Here is a 21,810-nt window from a genome sequence, read left to right on the forward strand (position 1 = left end):
TTGTTTATTTTAATTTTTAAAGGTCTGATATATTTCAACCTGAGTCATATTGACTATTTATTTATTTATGAAACAGTTCCACTGCTGCAGTGTCAACACAATAAAGAAAAGATGATATGTGGGGAGCGAAGATAATCTGGAAACACACATGACCCTGTGCACACATGAACTGGCACCTTTATGGCCACACTGACAATGCCTGCGTTTTTCAGTGACGTGAATATTGTTCTTCTGCAGTGCACAGTGGCTGAATTCTCAACATTTATTAGTAAAGTAATACATAACATTTTTTATACTTTCATTATGCATGTTATGTTATTTGTTAATGTTTTTGTGATTTATTCGTTAGTACTATTTGATGCAGAACTATGAAATTTTAGGCCAAATCCCTCAAATCATTTACTTCAGATTATTTTCATTCCTAAATGGTGAATACTATGTTATTAATAGTAACATGGACATTCCTTCCTTTCAGACCGTGGATTATTGAGTAGACAGACTGTTTTCATTTGGAAAAACGAAGTTGACTTTTGCGTGGTTTATTGTCCACATCTGGACGGAAACTTCTTTTAGCCTGCTGGTTGTTTGATGAATGTTGATCGGAATACAAACTTGTCTTTATGTTGTCCATCCATCTATTCATTTTCTATATCATCTATCCTGCTCTGTGTTGTGAGAAGCTGGAGCCTATTCCAGCTGGTACATGGTACACCCTGAAATGGATGCCAGTCTGTCAATCACAGAGCACATACAGTGGAGCCTGATGGAGCTTGAAAGATGCTGCAAAGAGGAATGGGTGAAACTGCCCAAAGATTGGTGTGCCAAGTTTGTGGAAGTGGGAAATGAATCCTTGGTGCACAGAACTCAGTCAAGTGAACCACTACAGTCAGTGTATTCTGCAGTTTATACAGATTATTGCATTATTATATTCCAAACAATATTATAGTATTTTATAATATTGTTATGTTCAGAGGCCGCACTGGTCTCGTGGTTAGCATGTTGGCCACACAGTCAGGAGATTGGGAAGATCTGGGTTCGAATCTCCATTGGGCACCTCTGTGTGGAGTTTGCATGTTCTCCCCATGCATGCGTGGGTTCTCTCCGGGTACTCCGGTTACCTCCCACCCTTCCAAAAACATGCATGTTAGGTTAATTGGCGATTCTAAATTGTCCATAGGTATGAATGTGAGTGTGAATGGTTGTTTGTCTATATGTGCCCTGTGATTGACTGGCGACCAGTCCAGGGTGTACCCTGCCTCTCGCCTGAAGTCAGCTGGGATAGGCTCCAGCATACCCGCAACCCCAGTGAGGATAAGCGGCAGAAGATGGATGGATGTAATATTCAGATATTATGATATCCACTGAATGGTGTTCTATTGTGTAATCTAAAAAAAAACAGTGATTGTGTTCTGACAGTTTGACAATAAAATACACTACTTTTACAGGATTTCATTACTAGTATACTAGTAAGTATTTTTCTTGTGTAAAATGGCATATAATAAACGTATGGGTAATTTGATATACAGCTGCAAAACAATCAAATCGCAAACACATAACTTTACAATTATGATGTCTGATGCAGATAAACGCTGTTTTTACTGTTGAAGTAATAAAATATATCTCGGGCGCGATTAGGTGAAGCTGTTATATCCGAGGTTCATTGAATGTATTTTAGTGGGCTCCGCCCACCTCAGTTGACGTCACGTCTTGTGATTCCTTCAGCTGAGCAGATTCACTCCGGTAACGGGTTGTCGGGAGCGAAAGTGAGTGGAGGTAGTGTGGATAAGCTAACGTCTACTCTCAACTCCAAGAGTTTTTGTTCTGTTGGTGAGGATTTTAAACTAATTTGAAAGGACCAACGTGAGACAAGGGGAGAGCCACCGGGGCAATGTAAGAATGCATTATTGTTATCACTGGTTGTTTTTAAAAATACTTTCATCATCGCCTTGGCTAAATTGTTTGCTAGTTCGGTACCACTGACAGGTTCAATGGTTTTGCACGTAACTACACTTTTTTGGTTTGTTTTTGTCTTCTTTGCAAGTCTTAACCATAACCACCATACGTATGGAATAAAAATGGAAACTTGTCGGACGTACAGTATGTTGCCGCTGCCATTGACATTATAGCAATTATGACGGTGTTTTTAGTAAAAACATTTTCTTGGTCGCACCAAGTAGCAGTTTACCAGTGGGAGGAGGTGAGTCAGACCAAGGTGGGTAGTTGGCAAATAGCCGTCAGGAACCAGTGCTTCCTTTGCATGTAGAAATTACAATCTGCACAAAAGGGCTCATTTGGTCTAATGTCATGTTTGAAGTTTTAATACTCAAAACAGCTATTTTCACAAGACACTTGCCGGTTTTTGTTGGCTGATGCTCCATCAAGAACAAAAAAAAAAACACGTACTTGAGCTATCTTATAGTAGTTAACTTAACATTTGCATGTTACAATATTAACACTGAATAACCAAAAGTCAGAACCTCACAGTCAGAGTAGTGTCCACATAACAACGATCCATTTCAGGCACTACCTGACAGTTGCCATTTCTAACACCAGTGTACATTAGGGATGAACAAAAAAAATTGCAATGTATATTCACGCTATCATGCGATCAAATTTGTAAATACTGATTATTTTTTACAATTCTTCCTAATGAGCTGCATCGTTGTTGCCCTTTTGGTAGCACTCTCAATGTCTCCCAGTAACTCCAGCCAGGGCGAGTTGGCCCTGCTGCCCTGGCTATCATTCATTCGCTTGTGGGAAAAGCGATTGCATTAATTAACTGACTTTTCTTTTGACTTGTCTTTAATACGTGCATGAATGTACTGTACCATGAGTGAGCATGCCTTGTTTTTGACTTGGTGGATTATTTTGTCTTCCTATTGATTTCTATTTTTTAAAAAGTCCGTCTCGTCAACTGACCTTCCGGAACCTCCCATGAAGAACAGCAGAAAGTTTATTTAAAGCAGAACAAGACAATGAGGACTCTAATAATAATGATGATAATAATGATATCTGAAAAAATCGTCCCAGGAAATCGCATAAAAATTATAAGCAAGATATCCTGCAGTGTTTATTTATGCCGATTATGGCTTGTATTTATTCTGTGTCCTGAAAGCATCATGCGCTACAAGTGACACACTAATGCACTGCCATCAAACCTCTACACATTCAGTCACAGTTCACACGTGTGTATGGGGCTGTTTTTCACTTTGGTTCTGGTCTAGCTTGTCACCGAATTAATTCATGGATGTGCGCACCAGCTGGTGTGACGTTATAGGATATCCCTTAACTGCCTCTGGTGTTTTCTGGGAACAAAACAAGCAAATTACTCTTACAAAAGCATTGTTACATTACAAGACTAAAGTCTTAATTACTACAATGAAGTGAAAGTATTACTAGAAAAAAAGTAATGTGAGGAAAAATGTATTGATATTGTGAGGAATACTGTAAATATGGCAAAATAATTATTTTGCAACAATAAAGTTGTAATATTTCGAGGAAAAAAGAGAGAAAAAAGTTCTAATTTTATGAGTCTAAACATATACTTGCTTCAGGATCAGGACTGTTTTTCATTTTGTCATATTATACTACTACCTGACCGTATTTTTATATTATGTGATTCATTTGTAGCAGGTCATAAGAGAAAAACAGCACCTGCTTGTCTCAGACTGTTTTCATTTGTGTCGGAATTTTGACAAATTAGGACTTTCTTGTAACATTACAACTTTTTTCTCACAATGTTATGATTTTGTCTTGTAATTTCAGTGTGGCCGTAATGCCCCTTTGTATTTTTCAAATGACGAACACAATCGGTCCTAAACATTTCTTGTAATTCCTCCAAAGGATGGATGTTGATGGTAACCTATAATTAGAGGGATTTTATTACAGAAATGTAATTACACAGAAATCAGAATCTTGTTTTGTGTTTTCCTTCAGTAAAATCTAGGAAGATTCCAGCACAGCCATGCCCACGCTTTGAATGCAACAATGTAAGTTCTCTAGCATGTATTCATCTCCACCAATGATACTTCTATAGTGAAAATGAAGTCTCTGAGTGAGAAAGCATGATCGCAGAAGGCAGCATCACAACAGTGTCATCAGACATCTGACAAATATTAAAGGAGAATTACACAAAACAAAACCTACCATTACAGGTGGAGTCCAATTGTTGGTCCTCGAGGAACTCATGAGAAGATTAGCCTATGAAAATACTAAAGTGTCTCATAGGAAAACATACCACAAGTGCAAAAAGCAGGAAGTATATATTGGCCACTGATTGGTGTAGTGGTAAGAATCCTAAAATGGTGATGTAAAAACCTACTTTAAAAATGGTGACTTTGTTGACGAGCTGAAAAATGAACCCTTCAATACTTGATGCATGCAGAACTAAAAGGGCTAATGTTGCATTTGTTTTTTAACAAACACTTTATGCTAAATGCTTGCTCAGTCAATATATTGTGTTTTCAGTGGTTTTGTTTGTCTCGTCCATTTCCATCTCTTATACAGCACTGCAAAATTATGAGTCTATCTCACGTATCCAATTTTTTCCTCTGCAGGGGTCAATCTGTGATGTTGTCTTTCTTTGTCCATGTTTTCCTGGTATCCACTGGTGAGTTCTACCTCTTGCTATGACCTCTAAGCATCTGTGGGGACATTTTTTTTTACTATGTATCATTCTAAACTCTGAATACATCTGGACTAAAGGTTTTTATCAGGGGTGTCCAAAGTGTGGCCCACAGCTCTTTTTTTATCGGTCCTCAACATATTCTAAAAGTGTAATTAATTCTCTACTAATAAAATACAGTATATGATTAGAATTTAGACAAAGTTGCTTTGTCACCTATAATGTTGCATATGTTGACCTACTTTGGATTGGGTTTCGCATTTTTAATGCACAGCATGTATCAAAGAGGCCCCCCACATGCTTAAATTTTTCTGTAAGCAGCGCTCTGTGGAAAAAGTTTGGACACCCTCGGTTTATATACCTTTATTATTTACCGGACTATAAGTCCCTGTGGAGTATAAGTTGCATCAGTCAAAAACTATGTCATGAAGAGGGAAAAAAGTGTGTAAGTTGCACTGGGTTATAAGTTTCATTATAGAAAACTGTGTATTTATCATATCTTTATTTTAAAAGTTTTTTTTAATTTAGAAATGCATTTAACAAAATTCAAGTTATTAAACTACACAATAGCACACAGAACAACAGGCTGAATAGGTGTGTTTTAATGGATTTTAATCATTTTTAACACATTAAAAGTCAGCAACAGAATAGCATAAAGAACACCTGGGAGTAGGCCTGCCACGATAATCAATAAATCAATTAACCGCATGATAAATTAAAACAAACTTGATAATTTTGCCGGCCTCGATATATTGACAGTTGCATGCGTGTTTGTTTTCCTTCTCTCTCGCTACCAAACAAGCTTGATGACAATAGGATTCACTCTGTGCATCCGTCTCAACACTTGGCCGTGCTGGTTCTACAGTGTAGTGGTATGAACAGAGAGAGTGAATCCTCCTGTCAGCCATCCACTGTCGTTGTCCCTGTGGGGAGAGGCGGGGCACTGTAGTGTAAAGTCCTGTCCTGTAATAACCACAAACACTGTGCAGTGTCATTCCATTATTGACACACATGAAGTATTGCAAGAGATGACAGACTTCCCTTCCCTGAAAAAATGAAAAAGAAAACAAGGACTGGTGTGTTTGTTGTCTTTGGTAAACACTGCAAAAATGTATGATTGCATGACAGCCACATCAGTACAGCCATTGCTAACCTCTCTGTTTCTATGTGACTAGGCATTTTGTGTTTGGAGCCTCAGGAAGGAGCAGGTCTCTCTGCAGGTGCTCTAGACTTGCCATGGCAAGACCAACTGTGCTGTGACTCACCCTCAGCGCAGGAGGGGGAGGAGGATGGCACACCTGAGACAAACCGCTCTGTGTCAAACCTCCCACACCATCCTCGCTGCTACTTGAAGAGCAAGGCCACAGGATCAAGTCCTTATAAGGCCTCTGGAGGTAAATGTCTTTTTGTTAATTAATTATATTATGAGCCATTCACTACATTTTCATTGCTGAAGCAAATAATGACTGTTGTATGCTAATGAGTTTTTTGTTGTTATCTGGTAGTTAGCAGGACTAGAAAAAAAAATACATATGTTTGTGGAAAGGCGGAGCGTAGATTATTGGTGAAAATCCAACATTTTACTGTCACTTTTGTTAACTTGTTAAGACAGTTTTGTCAAACACCTTGTAGTTTAGTGGCTTACACAGCAGAATTTCATAACGCTAGCATAATATCACGTACTCCATCGATGCGTTTTGTAAGTGACTGTCAGCTAGTCTAGGTTGTAATTCGCTTCGCATCCTATGTCAGCTGGGATCCACTCTTGGTCTTGCCGTGACCCTGGACTGGACAGGATAGGAAGTATAGGAAATTGGTGAACAGATGTACAGTAATCCCTCGTTAATCGTGGTTAATTGGTTCCAGACTCCACCGTGAATTTTTGCAAAGTAGGATTCCATCTTGATAAATTGAATATTTTCATAATTATAGCATAGAAAACCTGTTTACGAGCTTCTAAACTACGTTTTTTTAGCATTATTAGAGCCATGGAGACATGAAATGACGCCCATATAGTGACCTTTTATTACCCTATATAGTAGATATAATCACAGAAAATAAGACATTTAGGACAGTTTACCTTGTAGGGGAGCAGATTCTATGGCGCACAGAAAAAGACGGTTGTTCAATTCTGTTGCTTCGGTGGTGGTCTCACCGAACAATTACTCATACCTAGTGACCGATGTAGAATACTACATTCACAAGTTGTGGTCTTAATGGCTTATACTGTATTTGTATTTTAGTGTATTTACCCATTTTGAGGCATGAAGGCTAATGATAAATTCAGGCTTGAATGCAGCTGGTCTCTCGAGATTATCTAATTAGTATTGTTTGGCATTGGGTGCTAAATTTCACATTGTACTTGCCATGTTCAGAACAGACTTATTAGGACCGTTTACTTCTGTTGTTATGATGATTCATTCTTGTTGACTGATTTAGTAGAGGTTGAGCAACAGTCACTATCTGAAGGAACTGAGCTGTGACTGTTTGCAAAAAAGCTCTTGATACACCATGCTGAGGGGTAGGTGATGACGCAACTGCTGCTCATCACAGTAAACCGCAAACATCGGCAGCATCAAGACTCACCCTGCAGCACAATCAATTGTCACTGACATAGATCATTCCCACAGGCTCATTAAACTTTATTGGCTTTTCATCTGGCATCCCCTCCAGCCTCAAAGTGGGTGACAATGAGGCTCTTGTCCTGTGATCATGATCATGAAGACATGAAGCTTTGCATAACGCAGACAAATACTCAGCATTTAGTGAGGGTAGAATTAAGTATATTAGTCCCTCACCACATGGCGGTTTGAATGTCATGGTTTCACTCTATCGCACTTTAAATAAATATATGAATTAATAAATCATGCTGTTTCATGGTTGAATATTAGGGGTGTCTTCAAGCTCTCGTGTCACAAGATCTCGCGAGATTAAAACGTGACAAGATTTCTTGTTAAAAAAAACTGTCTCGCAGGCACTCTGCCTGGGACGATAATCAAATAATTAATTAAACACACAAATAGATGAAAATCAACTTGATAATTTTGCAGGCCTCAGTTTATTGCCATGTGCACGTATGCTTGTTTTACCTACCTTTTCCTAACCCTTTCATAATCCGCCTCCAAACGGGCAGGAAGAGTGTTCACTCTGTGCATTGGTTTTAGCACCTTGGCGCCTTTGTTGCATAGAACAACGGCATAAACGGAGTGAGCCCTCTTTTCAGTCATACAGTCTCTTTGTCTCGGTGGTAACATTGTAATTAAATTACACTGCAATATATTGTCATATATTTTAAATATTTTTTTTATTCTACTTTTGTTAAAAGTAATGTATGACGGCCCTTTTGGGGCTCCATTGTACCTGAAATGTAAAACCTCGTCTGGGTTCATTCTCGTAGACCCAATCTCGTGTATCGTCTCGTCTTATGAACGAATGAGTGACGCCCGTATTGAATATGGCCTATTATTAGTAATAAAAAAAAATGCATATTTAAGCAAATTGTACATATTTTCTGCCTAAGTCAAGCATCTTCAAGCCTAAAAATGGCCAAAATACATAAAATACCAATATAAGGCATTCTGAAAACACACTAAAAAATGTGATTATATGTGGTATTCCACACTGGTGACAAGGTGTCAGTAATGTTACTGTAATGTTCAGTGAGACACACAAGCACAAGACTTGATTGCCAGAACAACAGGTTTTAATTACAATAATCCCTAATAAAAACCCCAAATAAAAACATGGGCTACTGTTGCAGCCGTAACACACGTCAACCTAAAACTCAACTGTGAACCCCCGACGTCACTTCCTGTTTGCCTGCCACTCTATCTAGACTATCTAGAGGGGACTGAATACTTGTGAAATCGGCAACAATAATCCTTGCAACACTATTCGATCTGCTAAGCAAGTTTCAATCTCATGTGAATGTCATTTCAGGCACCTGTTTGGACATGCTGTGCAGGATTGATGAAAACTGGAAAACTTTGACTTGTGATCTTGGGTCTCCCAGAACTCCATCAGGCACGCTGAACGCTGCTCCTGTGGCAGTTAGCCTGCGGCGCTTGTTGTGAGTATGCTCCTGTTGTTTCATTCCAGTTATTCCTACACTGTGTGTGTGTGTCTGCATAAATTGCCTATTTCCGATTTAAGTCAGTGTTTCACCTTTGAGCAGCGGAAGCAAAGTCACTTGAGATAGCACAGGCTCCAGACTGTTTACTGCAGGTGGCATAAAAAGACCAATTTAAAACGGATTAAATTGTTTGATTGTACTCGACTTTTCTGTTGTCACAGCAACGACAGTGCATGTGACCTGTTTTTCCTCATCAGTCTCATGTAATATTGTGATGTTGTTTTATCTCATGCATTTTTAGTATCGCTGTCACAGCACCACATTTATATAATGTATTTTTTTTTCCTCCTGGGACCTTACCACAGGAAACGATTTAGTGTGACTTCACTGTGAAAATAAGCTCCAACAAAGGAAATTGTATTTTCTCAATATTTCAGGTTTCAAAAAAATGATGATCAAGTTAACAAGATGACAATGGAATCTTATAAACCTGTTGTCTGTGAAGCAAAGGATTCCTGTATATGTTCAATTCCACTTGACACCATGAGCTTTGTTACTATGGTAACTGTCAACATCTCCGGCGCTGATGCTGAACCATTTCTTCTCAATGTACCAGCTCGACCCGGTAAGAAAGGACCCTCTTTTTTCGTGTGTGCGTCCAAATCCTTAGTAAAGTTTAATTCAGTAAGAACAACAAAAAAGGTTGATTTAAAGGTAACGTTAAAAATGTTATCTTCTATTAAGTTGCAGTCAATCTAGCGTTATGTTTGTAAATATTTGATAATTACAACTGATAGTCTCAGTGCTTGTTTTGTGTTTTAATTATCGTATTTGATCCGACAGTGAAACCCAGGCCTCCTGTCAACCTCTCACATTTCCAGACCATCGAGCCAGACCTGATTTTGCAATGGGACGAGCCAAAAGACGATGGTTCTGGCCCTTTAAGATATGAGGTCCGATACTCAGATGTCACCCATCCTTCATGGCAGGTGAATACCAAACCGGAATACACAATGTTACACCTTAAATTTTCATTCTACTTAAGGTGTCATTTCTACTATCTATCTACTATCTCTCTTTTCCACTGCATTGTACCTAATCAGCTCAACACGGCTCTCACCGGAAAAAGCAGATACAGTGGAACCTTGTTTAGCATCATTAATCCATTCCAGAAGGTCTGACTCTAACCCAAACATACTCTAAATCAGGGGTCACCAACGTGGTGCCCGCGGGCACCAGGTAGCCCCCCACGACCACATGAGGTGCCCACAAGCCTGCTTTTCATTCAGGTTTACAGTTAATGATGAAAAAACAGTAGAAATAAATGCATTCTGAAATACAAAATGTGAGTTGTGGACACCAGCAGTTTGTTAATGTTCTGGTAAAACAAGCATATTCGCTTTGTTTGGGTTTAAAATAAGCTCTGAAAATAAATGTTCCAAAAATGAGTAGCTCTTGGCCATTTTCATTTTGTAAAAGTAGCTCTCACAAGGAAAAACGTTGGTGACTCCTGCTCTAAATGAATAAACATTTCCTATAAGAAATAATCTAAATCTAATTAAGAAGAACTACATCATAAATGGGGCGACGAAATTGACTTCCGGTTCCTGTTTCCATTTACAGTGGTGCCTTGGTTAATGTCAATCCGTTTCAGAACGTCCGACTCAAACCAAAACTGATTCTAACCAAAGCAGACTGATTTAACACTTTTACCTACTTTTGTTGCAAAAAACCCCCACAAAACCATCAATTAACAAAATAACACAAAATAAACACATTATTCTGCAGCAACCACAATTTGCAAAAATTTTACAAATATATCAAACTAAATGTTCAACGTTCTAGAACCAATAAACATGTACTTTGCTGTTTAATATAGAAGACAAAAAACCCTATGTTAATATTGAATTCACTTGCGGTTGGGTCTGGAAACAATTCCCGGTAACCATGATAAACGAGGGACGACTATATTTGCGTTTTCACCAATAATGCATATCTGAGATATAGGCTGTCTTTTATCAAAATATGCTGTATAATTACTTAGTATATTTTGACATACATTACAATGGGTTTTAGTGTACCCCGCCTCTCGCCTGTAGTCAGCTGGGATAGGCTCCAGTATACCCCCGCTACCCTACGGATGAAAAGCGGTATAGAAAATTGATGGATAGAATGCTTTTAGCAACATTAATAATAAAAAAAAGGTAAAGAATATCGGTGTGGCCTCACACCCTTCAATTTTCTGTATGCGGACCTTAACGGAAAAATTGTGTATTCCCCTGTTTAAAAAAAACAAAAACCAAAGCATCCATTCGATGCAAATGCACTAGACGCTGTACATGTTATTAATGCAACAGGTCAGCAGGTCGTTCACTTTCAGTGTTTGCCTTTCATGGCTGTTTATTTACATAGTGTTACTGGCTGACAGGCAGTCTGGGCTTAAGCAGCCTCAGTAAATGTGTTTAACATTCAGCATTGCACACCTAGTATATGTGCAAACCTCCAAGAGAGAGGCTTTGAAAGTCAATCAGTGCAATGTTGTTTTAGTTACTCTAAATGCATCTTTTTCATGCCTTTAAAGTACATTTGGAGAACACTTGCTCATAAAAAATGCACATGGTGATTTTATATGTGTGTTATTCCCCATTGTTTTTGATATATCTACAGTATTCGCAATTAGCAGTTTGCACACCCCTCCGTTCTGCCTGCAGGTGATTTCTACAGGCCAAAAGCGCAAACTGAGTCTGGATCTGAAGCCCAAAGTAACGTATACTATGCAGATTCACTGCTCCGGTCTGCATGACCCTCCACTGTGGAGCAACTGGAGTGAACCTTACGACATCTACCTTGACAGTAAGGAACGCTTCCTGTTTTTTGATGATGATTTTTTTGGTGATTTTTATTTCAGACTTCAAGGCTATTGCAAATTCTGTATATGTACAGTATGTGCATGTATTAAGATGACTAACAGATTGTATTTATTCAGATGGCATACTGTAAGTGTAGGACAAAGATCTGGGTGTTTAACTCCTACTAATCAAAACCTTTACGCCGTCTTCCAGTGACAATAGTATCGTGAGAAGAGGGCACACAGAAGTCTATCAGACTGTGAACGATGGCATCACTACTGTGAATGATAATACACATAATATAGAAGTAGCAGTGCGCCAGGCAGGATTGGAAGTGCATAGTTAGTTCTTTTCTACATTTGCTCAAAGTTACTTAAGATTTGTCAGATCAAAACATGATTGCTGCCTGACTTCGATCAAAACATGTGATAGAGTTTCTGGAATTCATCCTGGTAACTGTAGTTCTTTTTGTGTAAACATAAAGCTAATCTAATACAATCTGCAATCTATTTTACATGTGCCTTTACATAATTACATATCACCATAAATGATTATTAGTAGCAGCTACAACTCCTGTTATTATTTTAAGTTTTATAAGTTTTACTTTTTCTTTCAATTTGTGGAAAGAGGTTCAACAGTTAAAAGCATCATGCTTAAGTTATAAAACATTTCAAAATGTACCTGCAATAGAAATAAAGCTTACATTCTGTACAGGTAATTTGTTTGGTAAAATATACAAGTTACTGCTGTTAATAGGAAAATTTGCAGGATAAGCAATAAACAATATGTTCTCTATGTATGTGTATTTTCAGCAGTGAGCTACATCCCTGAAAAAGTGTTGGCCCACCCAGGAGAGAACGTAAGCATTTATTGTGTGTTCAACGACCACAGCATCAATGCCAGCTCCGCCGTGTGGATGCTGAACTTCAAACAGTCTCTCCATCCCAGCCAGTACCACACCGTCAACCAATGGGTACAAGAGCAAGCTTATCTTTGCATAATCTTGGTCCAGTTCCAAAAAGTTGACTTGTGTGCATGTTTAAAAAAAATTGCCCTCTTTTCCAACCAGGTCAGTCAAATTACAGTACGTCCATCAGACTCTGGGTTGTATGACCTGCTGCAGTGTACTGCTACAAAGGAGTGGGCCATCCCTTACAGCCTCATCTACATAGAAGGTGCCTGTAGCGCATAAACAGCAAAACTGAATGTAAACTTTTTTAACCAGCTATAATTGTTACATGTGCCACTTTCATCTCACTTTTTGAAGCTGTTTGTTCCTTTTTCCTGCTGCTGACAAAGGCAGGAAAGACTGTTGACATGGGACAGGTCACCAACGTGAGCCTGTGTGCGCTGTTTTTGTTTTAATTTTCTCTAATCTACATGTACCTCTGTATTTTTGCAGGAGCTTCTGTTGACATCAGCTGTGAAACCAGTGGCGATATTGATGCTATGGACTGTAGCTGGCAAAACACACTGTGGCTTAAACTCACATTTGAATCCAGGTAGATTTTTATTCATTAGCTGTTGCCTTTAGAATATGATCACATGTCCTCACTCTTAATGACTGCTGATGTGGAACTTCACTGAACACAGTGTACTGAATAAAACAATGTACTTTTTGGTCACTCCCTGGAAATACAAGCTTCCAGTCCTGTACAGTGAGAGGATGCCCGGAAGTTGCTCGATGCCATTTCTGACCTCGGAGCAATATAAATCTGTACAGAGCAGTGAGGAGCCAAGCTTGATAGTTGTTGATAAATGTGTTATTGCTATTTTAGAACACTGCAAATAGTTGTCTTCAGTTTTCTACAGCCCCATGCTTTTGCAAGAAAATTGTGAAGTTTGAAAATTAAGCCATTAAACGGGTTGAGATAGATCCCAAAAATCTTCACTGTCTTCCACCATAGATGGGCTGACCTTCCATGCGATGAGATGGAGGACAGAGAGAAAAAGGGTGAGCGGGTTGGAGAGATGGGGCCTAAATGTCTGCCTGTCCGCTCCAAACCACAAGCCTGCTCCATCCAGCCTATACGAATGACCTGCTACAAGCTGTGGCTGGAGGTGCTGTCCCATCAGGGTCCTGTTAGGTCCAAACCTATCTACATATCACCTATAGATCATGGTAAGCAGCCAATCAATTATTACGAGACGTGTTTAAGTTATTTATTCAGTCCGTTCCATTATTTGATAAGACTATAGAACGTAATAAAAACGTAGGTATTCAATGGGAAAAATGAAAAGAAAAAAAAATCAAATCTGATCGTCATTGTAGACATTTACATATGCATTGCCAGTCAAAAGAAGAAAGTGAAAAGACTTGTTTGAACTGTCATGTTCATCATGGAGGATCCTTTTTTCAGCTATATTTTACAAACCACTTTATAAAATTACATGAATCTCACACAGTCTGGGGCCTTCTTTGTCTGATTTGCAGTAAAGCCTCATGCACCAACTAATGTGAAAGCCGTGAGTCTGAGAAGTGGGGTCCTGAGGATCACATGGGAACCTCCATCTTTGCCCGTGCAGGAGCTCCTGTATCAGTTTCGTCTCCACTCCCCATCGACCATCATAGCTCAGCAAGAGTGGAAGGTAAGCTGTTGTTTGGGAATTTAAAATAGCAAAAAGAGTTTGATTACCCAAATGGTTCAATGAACATTAACATTTTCGACATTCACAGGAAGTACACATATAAAAAAGTATGCATGTAGTTGATCATGGATGCTTGCTGAAATGAGGTCTCATAAGTTTTTCTGACATTGCCACCGTCCTTTGATTTTGTCCAAATGTCCTTTGGAGTGATTGAGTTTTGTAGTAACGTAGCTGTTGCTCTAGGGCTCCCTCCCTAATTACTACGATTACTACTACTACTACGAAAATAAGAATAATACGAATAATAATTTGAGGGCTTAACACAATAATAGCCAGTTATGTAGATATTGGATGTTTATATTATATCTACTGTGGTCCTTTGCTTTGGTTTAATATTTAATCTTGCTAAATGCAGGTCTATAATCCAGTGCAAGTGCCATGGGCAGAGGTTACGGTTCTGGACATGTGCCGTGTTTATGTGGTTCAGGTACGGTGCATACCCACCAACCACACTGGCCATTGGAGTGACTGGAGTGACTCAGTCTATTCGATACCTCAAAACAGTAGAGGTAACACATTATTAATAAGATCCTTTGTAAGAGTCACACATCCCAGCAACACCTTGACATTGGACATGTGGTTTCTTCCCCAGCTCCTGAAAATGGGCCTGATTTTTGGAGAATTCTTCAAGATGATCCGCTCACAAACCGGACAAATGTTACTTTGCTGTTTAAGGTATAATGGACGAGATAAACATTTTGACTTCACGTTAAGACCCGTGCTAATTTGCTGTTTCTAGCATCTTCCAACAACGGGCCTCTCCTACTGCATAAATGGATTTATAGTACAACACCACACTGCAAATGGCATTTTGAAGAGTAAGAAGACTGAGATAGCATCCTCCTACAGCTTTGAGTGGGACCGAGAGGTCCAAACTGTGACGGTGGAGGCTTTCAACAGTCTGGGAGCATCTAGAAACAACATCAACATGACACTGGAGAGAAGACCCAAACGTGAGTGAGCAAGACTCTCACCATTCACATATGTAGCAGCAGATGTGATGTGACTGAATGGGTCATCTTGTTTCTTGGGGTATAGTAATGTTAGAACAGAAAAGGGCCACATTTTCCCCCAAAGTAGGAAGCATACAGTTGTCCAAAATGTCTTGGTAATCATGTCCTTAATATTCAGACGGTACTAAGGGATAAGCACAAACACTGACTGATTAAATAACTAATCAAATGGTGTGCTTTTTGCTACTTTTGGCAATTACATTTTCCACAGGACACTTCAATATCCAAATATTAGTTGATGTGTAAAGACAGCTGATGAGTGTTTTATTTTTCTGATGATGCTCTGTTTTGTGTGCACCTCAGGCTACTGTGTGCGTTCTTTCCACGTGCTGTTTATCAACAGTTCCTGTGTTTCTATGCGTTGGAGCCTCCTGGACAGCAGCTCTGCTCCACTCTTCATGGTGGTCCAGTGGGCACCACAGGGGGAAGAGGAATCTGATTCTAACAAAGTCCACATTGGACATGCATGGACCAGGCTGCCTTTCACAGACCGTCCCATCTACCTGAAAGGTAATACAGTGGTACCTTGGTTTTTGTTATTTATTTGTTCAAAAAGGTGTGATCAAAACCGAGGCAATTTTTCCCAAAGGAAATAATGTAAATCCAATTAACCTGTTCCAGACACCCAAACATATGAACAAAAATACAGTTTATAGAGAATAATTATAGGTTTACATGCAGAAAACTATGAAATAATTACAAATAACGAATACATGGAAATTATTGTCGATGCAGACTTCCCATACATCTTGACGAAATGGAATTCAATAGTGTTTCTCATCTTCTTTAGCAAATTGCTGGAACTCACAGTACAGGGCAAACAAACTAGTTTGCTATGTGCAATACTGTACGAAAACCGACACAGGCAAAATTTAGGTGAAAATCAAATCATACGAAAACCGGGGCGTACCAAAACCGAGGTTTGACTGTATGCAGTTTCTCATCTAACCTATGTGCTTAATCTCAGCATACTGTACCAATCTCAGCAAGCCAAGCTGAGGCCGAGTTCACACTAATAAAATTAAAAAATATATAGTTGGTGCGCAGTTTGGTATTATTTTGGTTAGTGTTCACACTCGTGTCCACACTGGCTACACAGCAAAAAGATACGCACATGCACATATAAGGACATGGTTGGGGTTTTGTGGCTTTTCTGACTTTCGAGATGAAACTCAAACATTCCAACAACATGCTTTCTGCTGGGTGGAGTACATATTGCTTATTTTATATATTGCTATTTTTACCAGCTCAGATTACACAAAAAGCTTGTAAAGTATACTTTTAAAGAGTGCTGTTGCTGCACTCCGCACTCTCCCACACACATGCAGAGAAACAGTACTTCTGACACATGCTTTTTGATGTAGTTTTAACTCTGGTTCATGTCTTTGGTCCATGTTGTGCTCAGACTTGAGCTCAAATGAAGTGCACTTGCAAGCAGACCGAGACCTATCTCCCAAAGTCACAGTGCACACCAAGGTTCAGATGACTGACTTGACCAAATCAACTGGACTAGCAGAACAAACGCACCAGAGTTGGTTTAACCCAAAGAGGCATTACAAGTGTCAACACGCTCTAAACTTGATCTATGTTTTCAGGTGATTTTTATTCCACAAAGGATTATGGCTTCTACTTATATCCTGTGTTACCTGATGGAGAGGGTGAGCCTGCCTTCGCAGTAGGTATGCATGGTAGGATCTTTGAGATTTTCCAAGCGAGAATACCACAGCAATGGCACTTCTAAACTTCTTGTGCGTTTGCCACCTAATGCAGCCACTAGAGGAGACCCTGCAACTTACATGACAATGCTGATCATTGTCGTCCTCTCCATCATCCTCTTTGTCACCCTGGTCCTCTCCCAAAACCAGTAAGAGCTTGTACAGTTGCATGAATAAAAACTAGGGCTGTCAGTTTGCAACTACCGTATGTCTGAAATATGCCCATAAATGTCAGGACATCATTACCGTATATATATTTGTTTGTACAGTCGTCCCTCGTTGATCACGGTTAATTGGTTCTAGACCCAACCACGCTAAGTGAATTTCCATGAACTAAAATTCACTATTAACAAATGGAATATTTATTAATATACTATAAAATAATAATAACAATAATAATAATAATAATAATAATAGAAAACCTGTTTATGACTTTCTGAATACTGTAATAATAACCATTATTAGAGTCCTGTAGACATCAAATAACACCCCATAGCCGGCTTTATACTTGTGTTACCCAATATAGTAGACATAATAATAGAAAATAAGCCATCTGAGACATTAATCAGAGACTCGCACATTAGCATGAACAGGTACATCGGAGTGGCTGTTTGTTTTATCAATGTAACGTTACTGACACCTAGAGACCAGTGTAGAATACTGCCGCTTTTTATAGTTTAGGAGAGACTCACGATGCACTTCCGTCGCTTTATTAACAAACAGAACACATATGCAATGAACATTCACAAAGGAGCTGCTGTCGGCCACTCTCTTTACTGCTAACCTGCTGCTGGCACTCAGCTACAGTCACACACGTCACTTCCCAGGCCACGCTTCTTCAAGGCGCACACAACAAGTCACAGATACTGTATTACACTTCATATCACATCTTCTGAATGCATTATATTTGTATTTTCCTTCTTTTAGCCATTTTTATGCTTGAAAGTGCTTAATTTAAGCCAATAATATATCCAATTTGTTAAAATATATATTTTTTGACTAATAGGCCATATTCAACCATGAAACAGCGAACATTTATTAATCAATAAATTTTTAAATACCGCAAAGTAGTTAGGGAGCGATGTTCGAACCGCGATGTAGCGAGGGATGACTGTATCAACATTTCTAAATGAACCCTAATGGTATCCCTAACATCAGCTGTACTTTGTTGCCAGGATGAAAAGGTTTGTTTGGAAGGATGTGCCCAACCCAAAGAAATGCTCCTGGGCAAAAGGACTCAACTTCAAGAAGGTAAAAACAATATTTACAAAATATTTTTGGGGAAAAAACAGTTGGCCTACCTAATAATATTGTGCAAATTTCAATACATCTCCTACCTGTCAACCCTCCTATTTTCAGTGGGCAACTCCTGTATTAGGCCCTTCTCTTCCGATGCTCTCCCGATTAAATATTAATAAATTTCCCGTAAACTTATTTTATTTTAGCTTTCATCCAAAAAAAACACTCCAAAAATCGCTACTGCATTATGGGTTCATAGAATGTGTTTTTACTGCCATCTAGTGTCTACTTTTAAGTTGGGTCTAGTTAGTGTGTCTGTGAGGTAAAATAATGAATAATGAATGAAACATCCATACTGCAGGTGACAATGGTGACGGTGTCCACACGTGAGCCGTAGCACTCTGCGAGGACAACGATGCAACTCTCTTGGATCTTGAATCTTGAATCTCTTGAATCTTGAAACAGTCGGGTCATTCTACAATACAGAGTCTACTTTCGGGGTACAGTTTAAGAGGGCATAATTTCCGGTCCTGCACCAAAGATGGTTTTCCACCTGGCAGCCAATTAGGCCCAGGATTTGGCCACCACACGCTAAAAGTGTATTGGTGCCATCCTCTGCTTGAGATGCGCGCTGAGCTGAAGGCTCACAAGATGCTGATGCCAAACACGCTCGTGGTTCAATTCTCAGGGCATTGAAATGATTGCAACTGTACTCTTCTGGTTGTCTAAAAAGATGTTTCGCCTCTTGTCCGAGCAGGCTTCATCAATTCATGCTCAAAGACTAGGTGCGACGCACACCAGTCAGACTAGGTAGGCGAGCTCTAGTCTGAGAACTTGGTGCAAGATCCTCTAAAAGAGGAGGCCTGTCAAGACAGTAATGGTTTTGCTCTTTTATGATGTAAAATGCCGATCGTTAGGATACAATGGAGTGGACGTCTGCCTGCTAACGATGGTCGTTTGGGTGGTAGCATTCAATTCAGATGAAGTGAAACCAAGGTTTACGGTATTTGTTAAAGGCGAAATGATTGAATTTTTTAGGAAGGGATGAAAGAACAGCATTGTACAGTATGTGGGAGAGATGTGGTGTTGTAGACCTCCCCCTCTGTTCACAGATGGCTTCTCAACCTTAACATAGATGGCTTCCCTCACTCCTCTTTCAAATGATCTGTCTTCTCTGTCCAGAATGTGTAAGTTTTTGTACTCAAAAAGAGTGCTCTTTCTCTTTGAGGTAGACCTGAAGAGTAAGCCCGTCTGTGTTGTGTGCGCCTGCTCAGTGGCTGCTTGGTTTCCTCAATGTAAAATTTGTTCTGTGATGCTCTATGATTTTTGCTGGTTCCCCACTGGTTGGGTCACTTTTCAGTCTTTCGTACAGTATGTGTTGGCATCATGGTGTAAGTAGCTTGGTACAGACTCGATCATGCACCAAGTTCTCAGACTGGAGCTGTCCTATCTAGTCTGACTGGTGTGTGTTCCACCTAGTCTTTGAACATGAACTGATGAAGCCTGCTCGGATGAGAGGTGAAACGTCTTCTAAGACAACTTGAACAGTCCAGCTGCGATCGATTGAGTGTACTGAGAATACAATGATCTGGATGAATGAGAATATTCCCAGGCGATGGTGGTTCAAGTTGTGCATTTTTCCAGATAATGTGGCTTGAACTTGCAACAAGCAATGGTTTTAGAGAAACAAAGCCAAATAAAGCCAAATAAATTTTATATTATCTCTCCAGGCTGACACCTTCGAGCAGCTGTTCCAGGTCTCAGATGCACTGCCAGCCTGGCCGCTGCTGCTCCCCTCTGAGAACATTTCCACAGTGGTCATCATGGACAAGACGGACCTCTCAGCTCTCAGCACATCCTTAGTCCGAAATCCGCTTATGCCCCCAACTCCTGATTTAGTCTCCCGTCCTTCCTTTCTTGACCAAAGCAGGCCAGTTGGCAACGAAGTTCTCGTAGGTGACAGGCGCCCCTCATCCCCAGATTTAGATCTTTTAAACAGTCGTGGCCCGAGGATAGATGAGTCGCAGCTCATGGATCCCTCTCAGGGCATCAGGGAGAGTTCAGCCCAATCTTCAGTAGCATACGCCACAGTGCTGCTCACAGACCCAAAGCAGGAGGAACAGTGCATTCATGACCAGGATCAGGACGGCAGCAGCAGCAGCTCCAGTGACGAGGGCAATTTCTCTGCCAACAACTCTGACATTTCTGGATCTTTTCCCGGTGGCCTGTGGGAGTTGGAGAGCTGTCATGGCGGTGAGTTGGATGACCCGCGGCGATCCTGCTCCTACAACTCAGTGGAGGAACTTTCTGAAACATCAGATCAAGAAGATGATGCGACAGAAAGAAAGGACTTGTATTATCTGGGTATGGACTACCCAGCTGAGGATGAGGAGAGTGACGGAGAGACCACACAGAAAGAAGAGCTGCTGAAACATGTCATTTTCAACAGAGATGTGGATTCAGAACTTATTTCAGCATCCTCCTGTGTCTTTCCACCACTCTACCTGCCCCAGTTCAGAACTGCTGCCGACACCAGGAAGCTGCCAGATTAGAAACCTCACATGATGCTCTGCATTACGTCGCTTGTGTTGTGAACTGCATCATCATGAAAGACTTTCAAAGGAAAATCAGTTCCTGCAGACACATTGACTGTGTCAAAAAGCTCTAAATGGTGTAAAACCCCAGAGTGACGTTCATCAATGCTGCTATTTTTTGTTCAGTGGGTGGTAATGACCCTCACCAATAGTCATGTTTTGTTGTAATTGGGCCTATAGAGCAAAGTTACGGTCAAACTGCTATTCTACAGCCATGTTACAATGGTTACTGATGAGGGGATGAAAGATCAGGTCATGTTCTAAATAAAACATGAAATACGTTCAACACAAAGAAAAAAAATGTTAAGAGTAAAGATGGCTTTGACGTCACATACGCTGTATGGATACTAAGTCATATCATGAGTGACATCCATGATTGTACGCTGTCGTCTCGTGAATAAAACAATATTTATGTACACCTGCACAATAATGCAATTTAAAAGAAAAGCTGTTTGACAGTTGTCTGTACAAAAATAATTGTTACATTGTTCAGGTGTACTGTATTTAATTGGTGTACTGTGTTTAATTGAAGTGCTGATGAGTTTAAAGCTGGAAAAAAAAATCTAATGAATGAAATTGCCGAAAAAAAGAGTATCTGTTGTGTCACATTGATATATTTTGTCTACTTTTCATGGTGATATTAAAGTATTTGTTATTAGACACCTGTATGTGTTTATTTAGACCAGGGGCACTAACCTGGTTAAATGCATGAAGCCCACATCTTTGTTAACATGAACAAAACTTTAGGTTTGCAAAACCACAGCAAGTTAAGTGATGCCAAAATCACATGGCTACAACATAGCATTTATCCATACAAATGATTTTTCAGCAGCTCAAAAATAAATGCATACAAATAAAGTAGTTTTGTAAGGTATGTTATTAAATATGGCCGCACGGTGGCTGAGTGGTTAGCACACAGTGCGTGCGTGCGTACGTGCGTGGGTTTTCTCCCACATTCCAAAAACATGCTTGTTTGGTTAATTGTCGACTCTAATTTGTCCATAGGTATGAATGTGAGTGTGAATGGTTGTTTGTTTTATATGTGCCCTGCGATT

At 39.7% G+C, this 21,810-nt stretch overlaps 1 protein-coding gene across 4 annotated transcripts; it reads left to right on the forward strand.

The window, feature by feature from the left end:
- The first annotated feature begins 1,744 nt into the window (after nt 1–1,744).
- On the forward strand, nt 1,745–21,386 carry lepr (leptin receptor). 4 transcript variants are annotated; one of them, XM_054788628.1, is made up of 21 exons: nt 1,745–1,890; nt 3,937–3,989; nt 4,557–4,609; nt 5,800–6,018; nt 8,564–8,693; nt 9,134–9,321; nt 9,540–9,685; nt 11,408–11,549; nt 12,358–12,518; nt 12,615–12,720; nt 12,948–13,047; nt 13,453–13,667; nt 13,980–14,134; nt 14,550–14,703; nt 14,787–14,869; nt 14,934–15,147; nt 15,511–15,717; nt 16,803–16,895; nt 16,978–17,071; nt 18,098–18,173; nt 19,892–21,386. In XM_054788628.1, coding segments are annotated over exons 2-21 (3,360 nt in total). In that variant the 5' UTR covers nt 1,745–1,890; nt 3,937–3,987; the 3' UTR covers nt 20,714–21,386. The 4 variants fall into 4 exon arrangements, with proteins under 4 accessions (XP_054644603.1, XP_054644606.1, XP_054644605.1 ...); XM_054788631.1 differs by having other exon boundaries at nt 16,803–16,886; XM_054788629.1 differs by lacking the exon at nt 1,745–1,890 and adding an exon at nt 1,897–2,212.
- The last annotated feature ends 424 nt before the right edge of the window (nt 21,387–21,810 follow it).

This window comes from Dunckerocampus dactyliophorus, chromosome 10, assembly GCF_027744805.1.
Source record: "Dunckerocampus dactyliophorus isolate RoL2022-P2 chromosome 10, RoL_Ddac_1.1, whole genome shotgun sequence".
NCBI lineage: Eukaryota > Metazoa > Chordata > Actinopteri > Syngnathiformes > Syngnathidae > Dunckerocampus > Dunckerocampus dactyliophorus.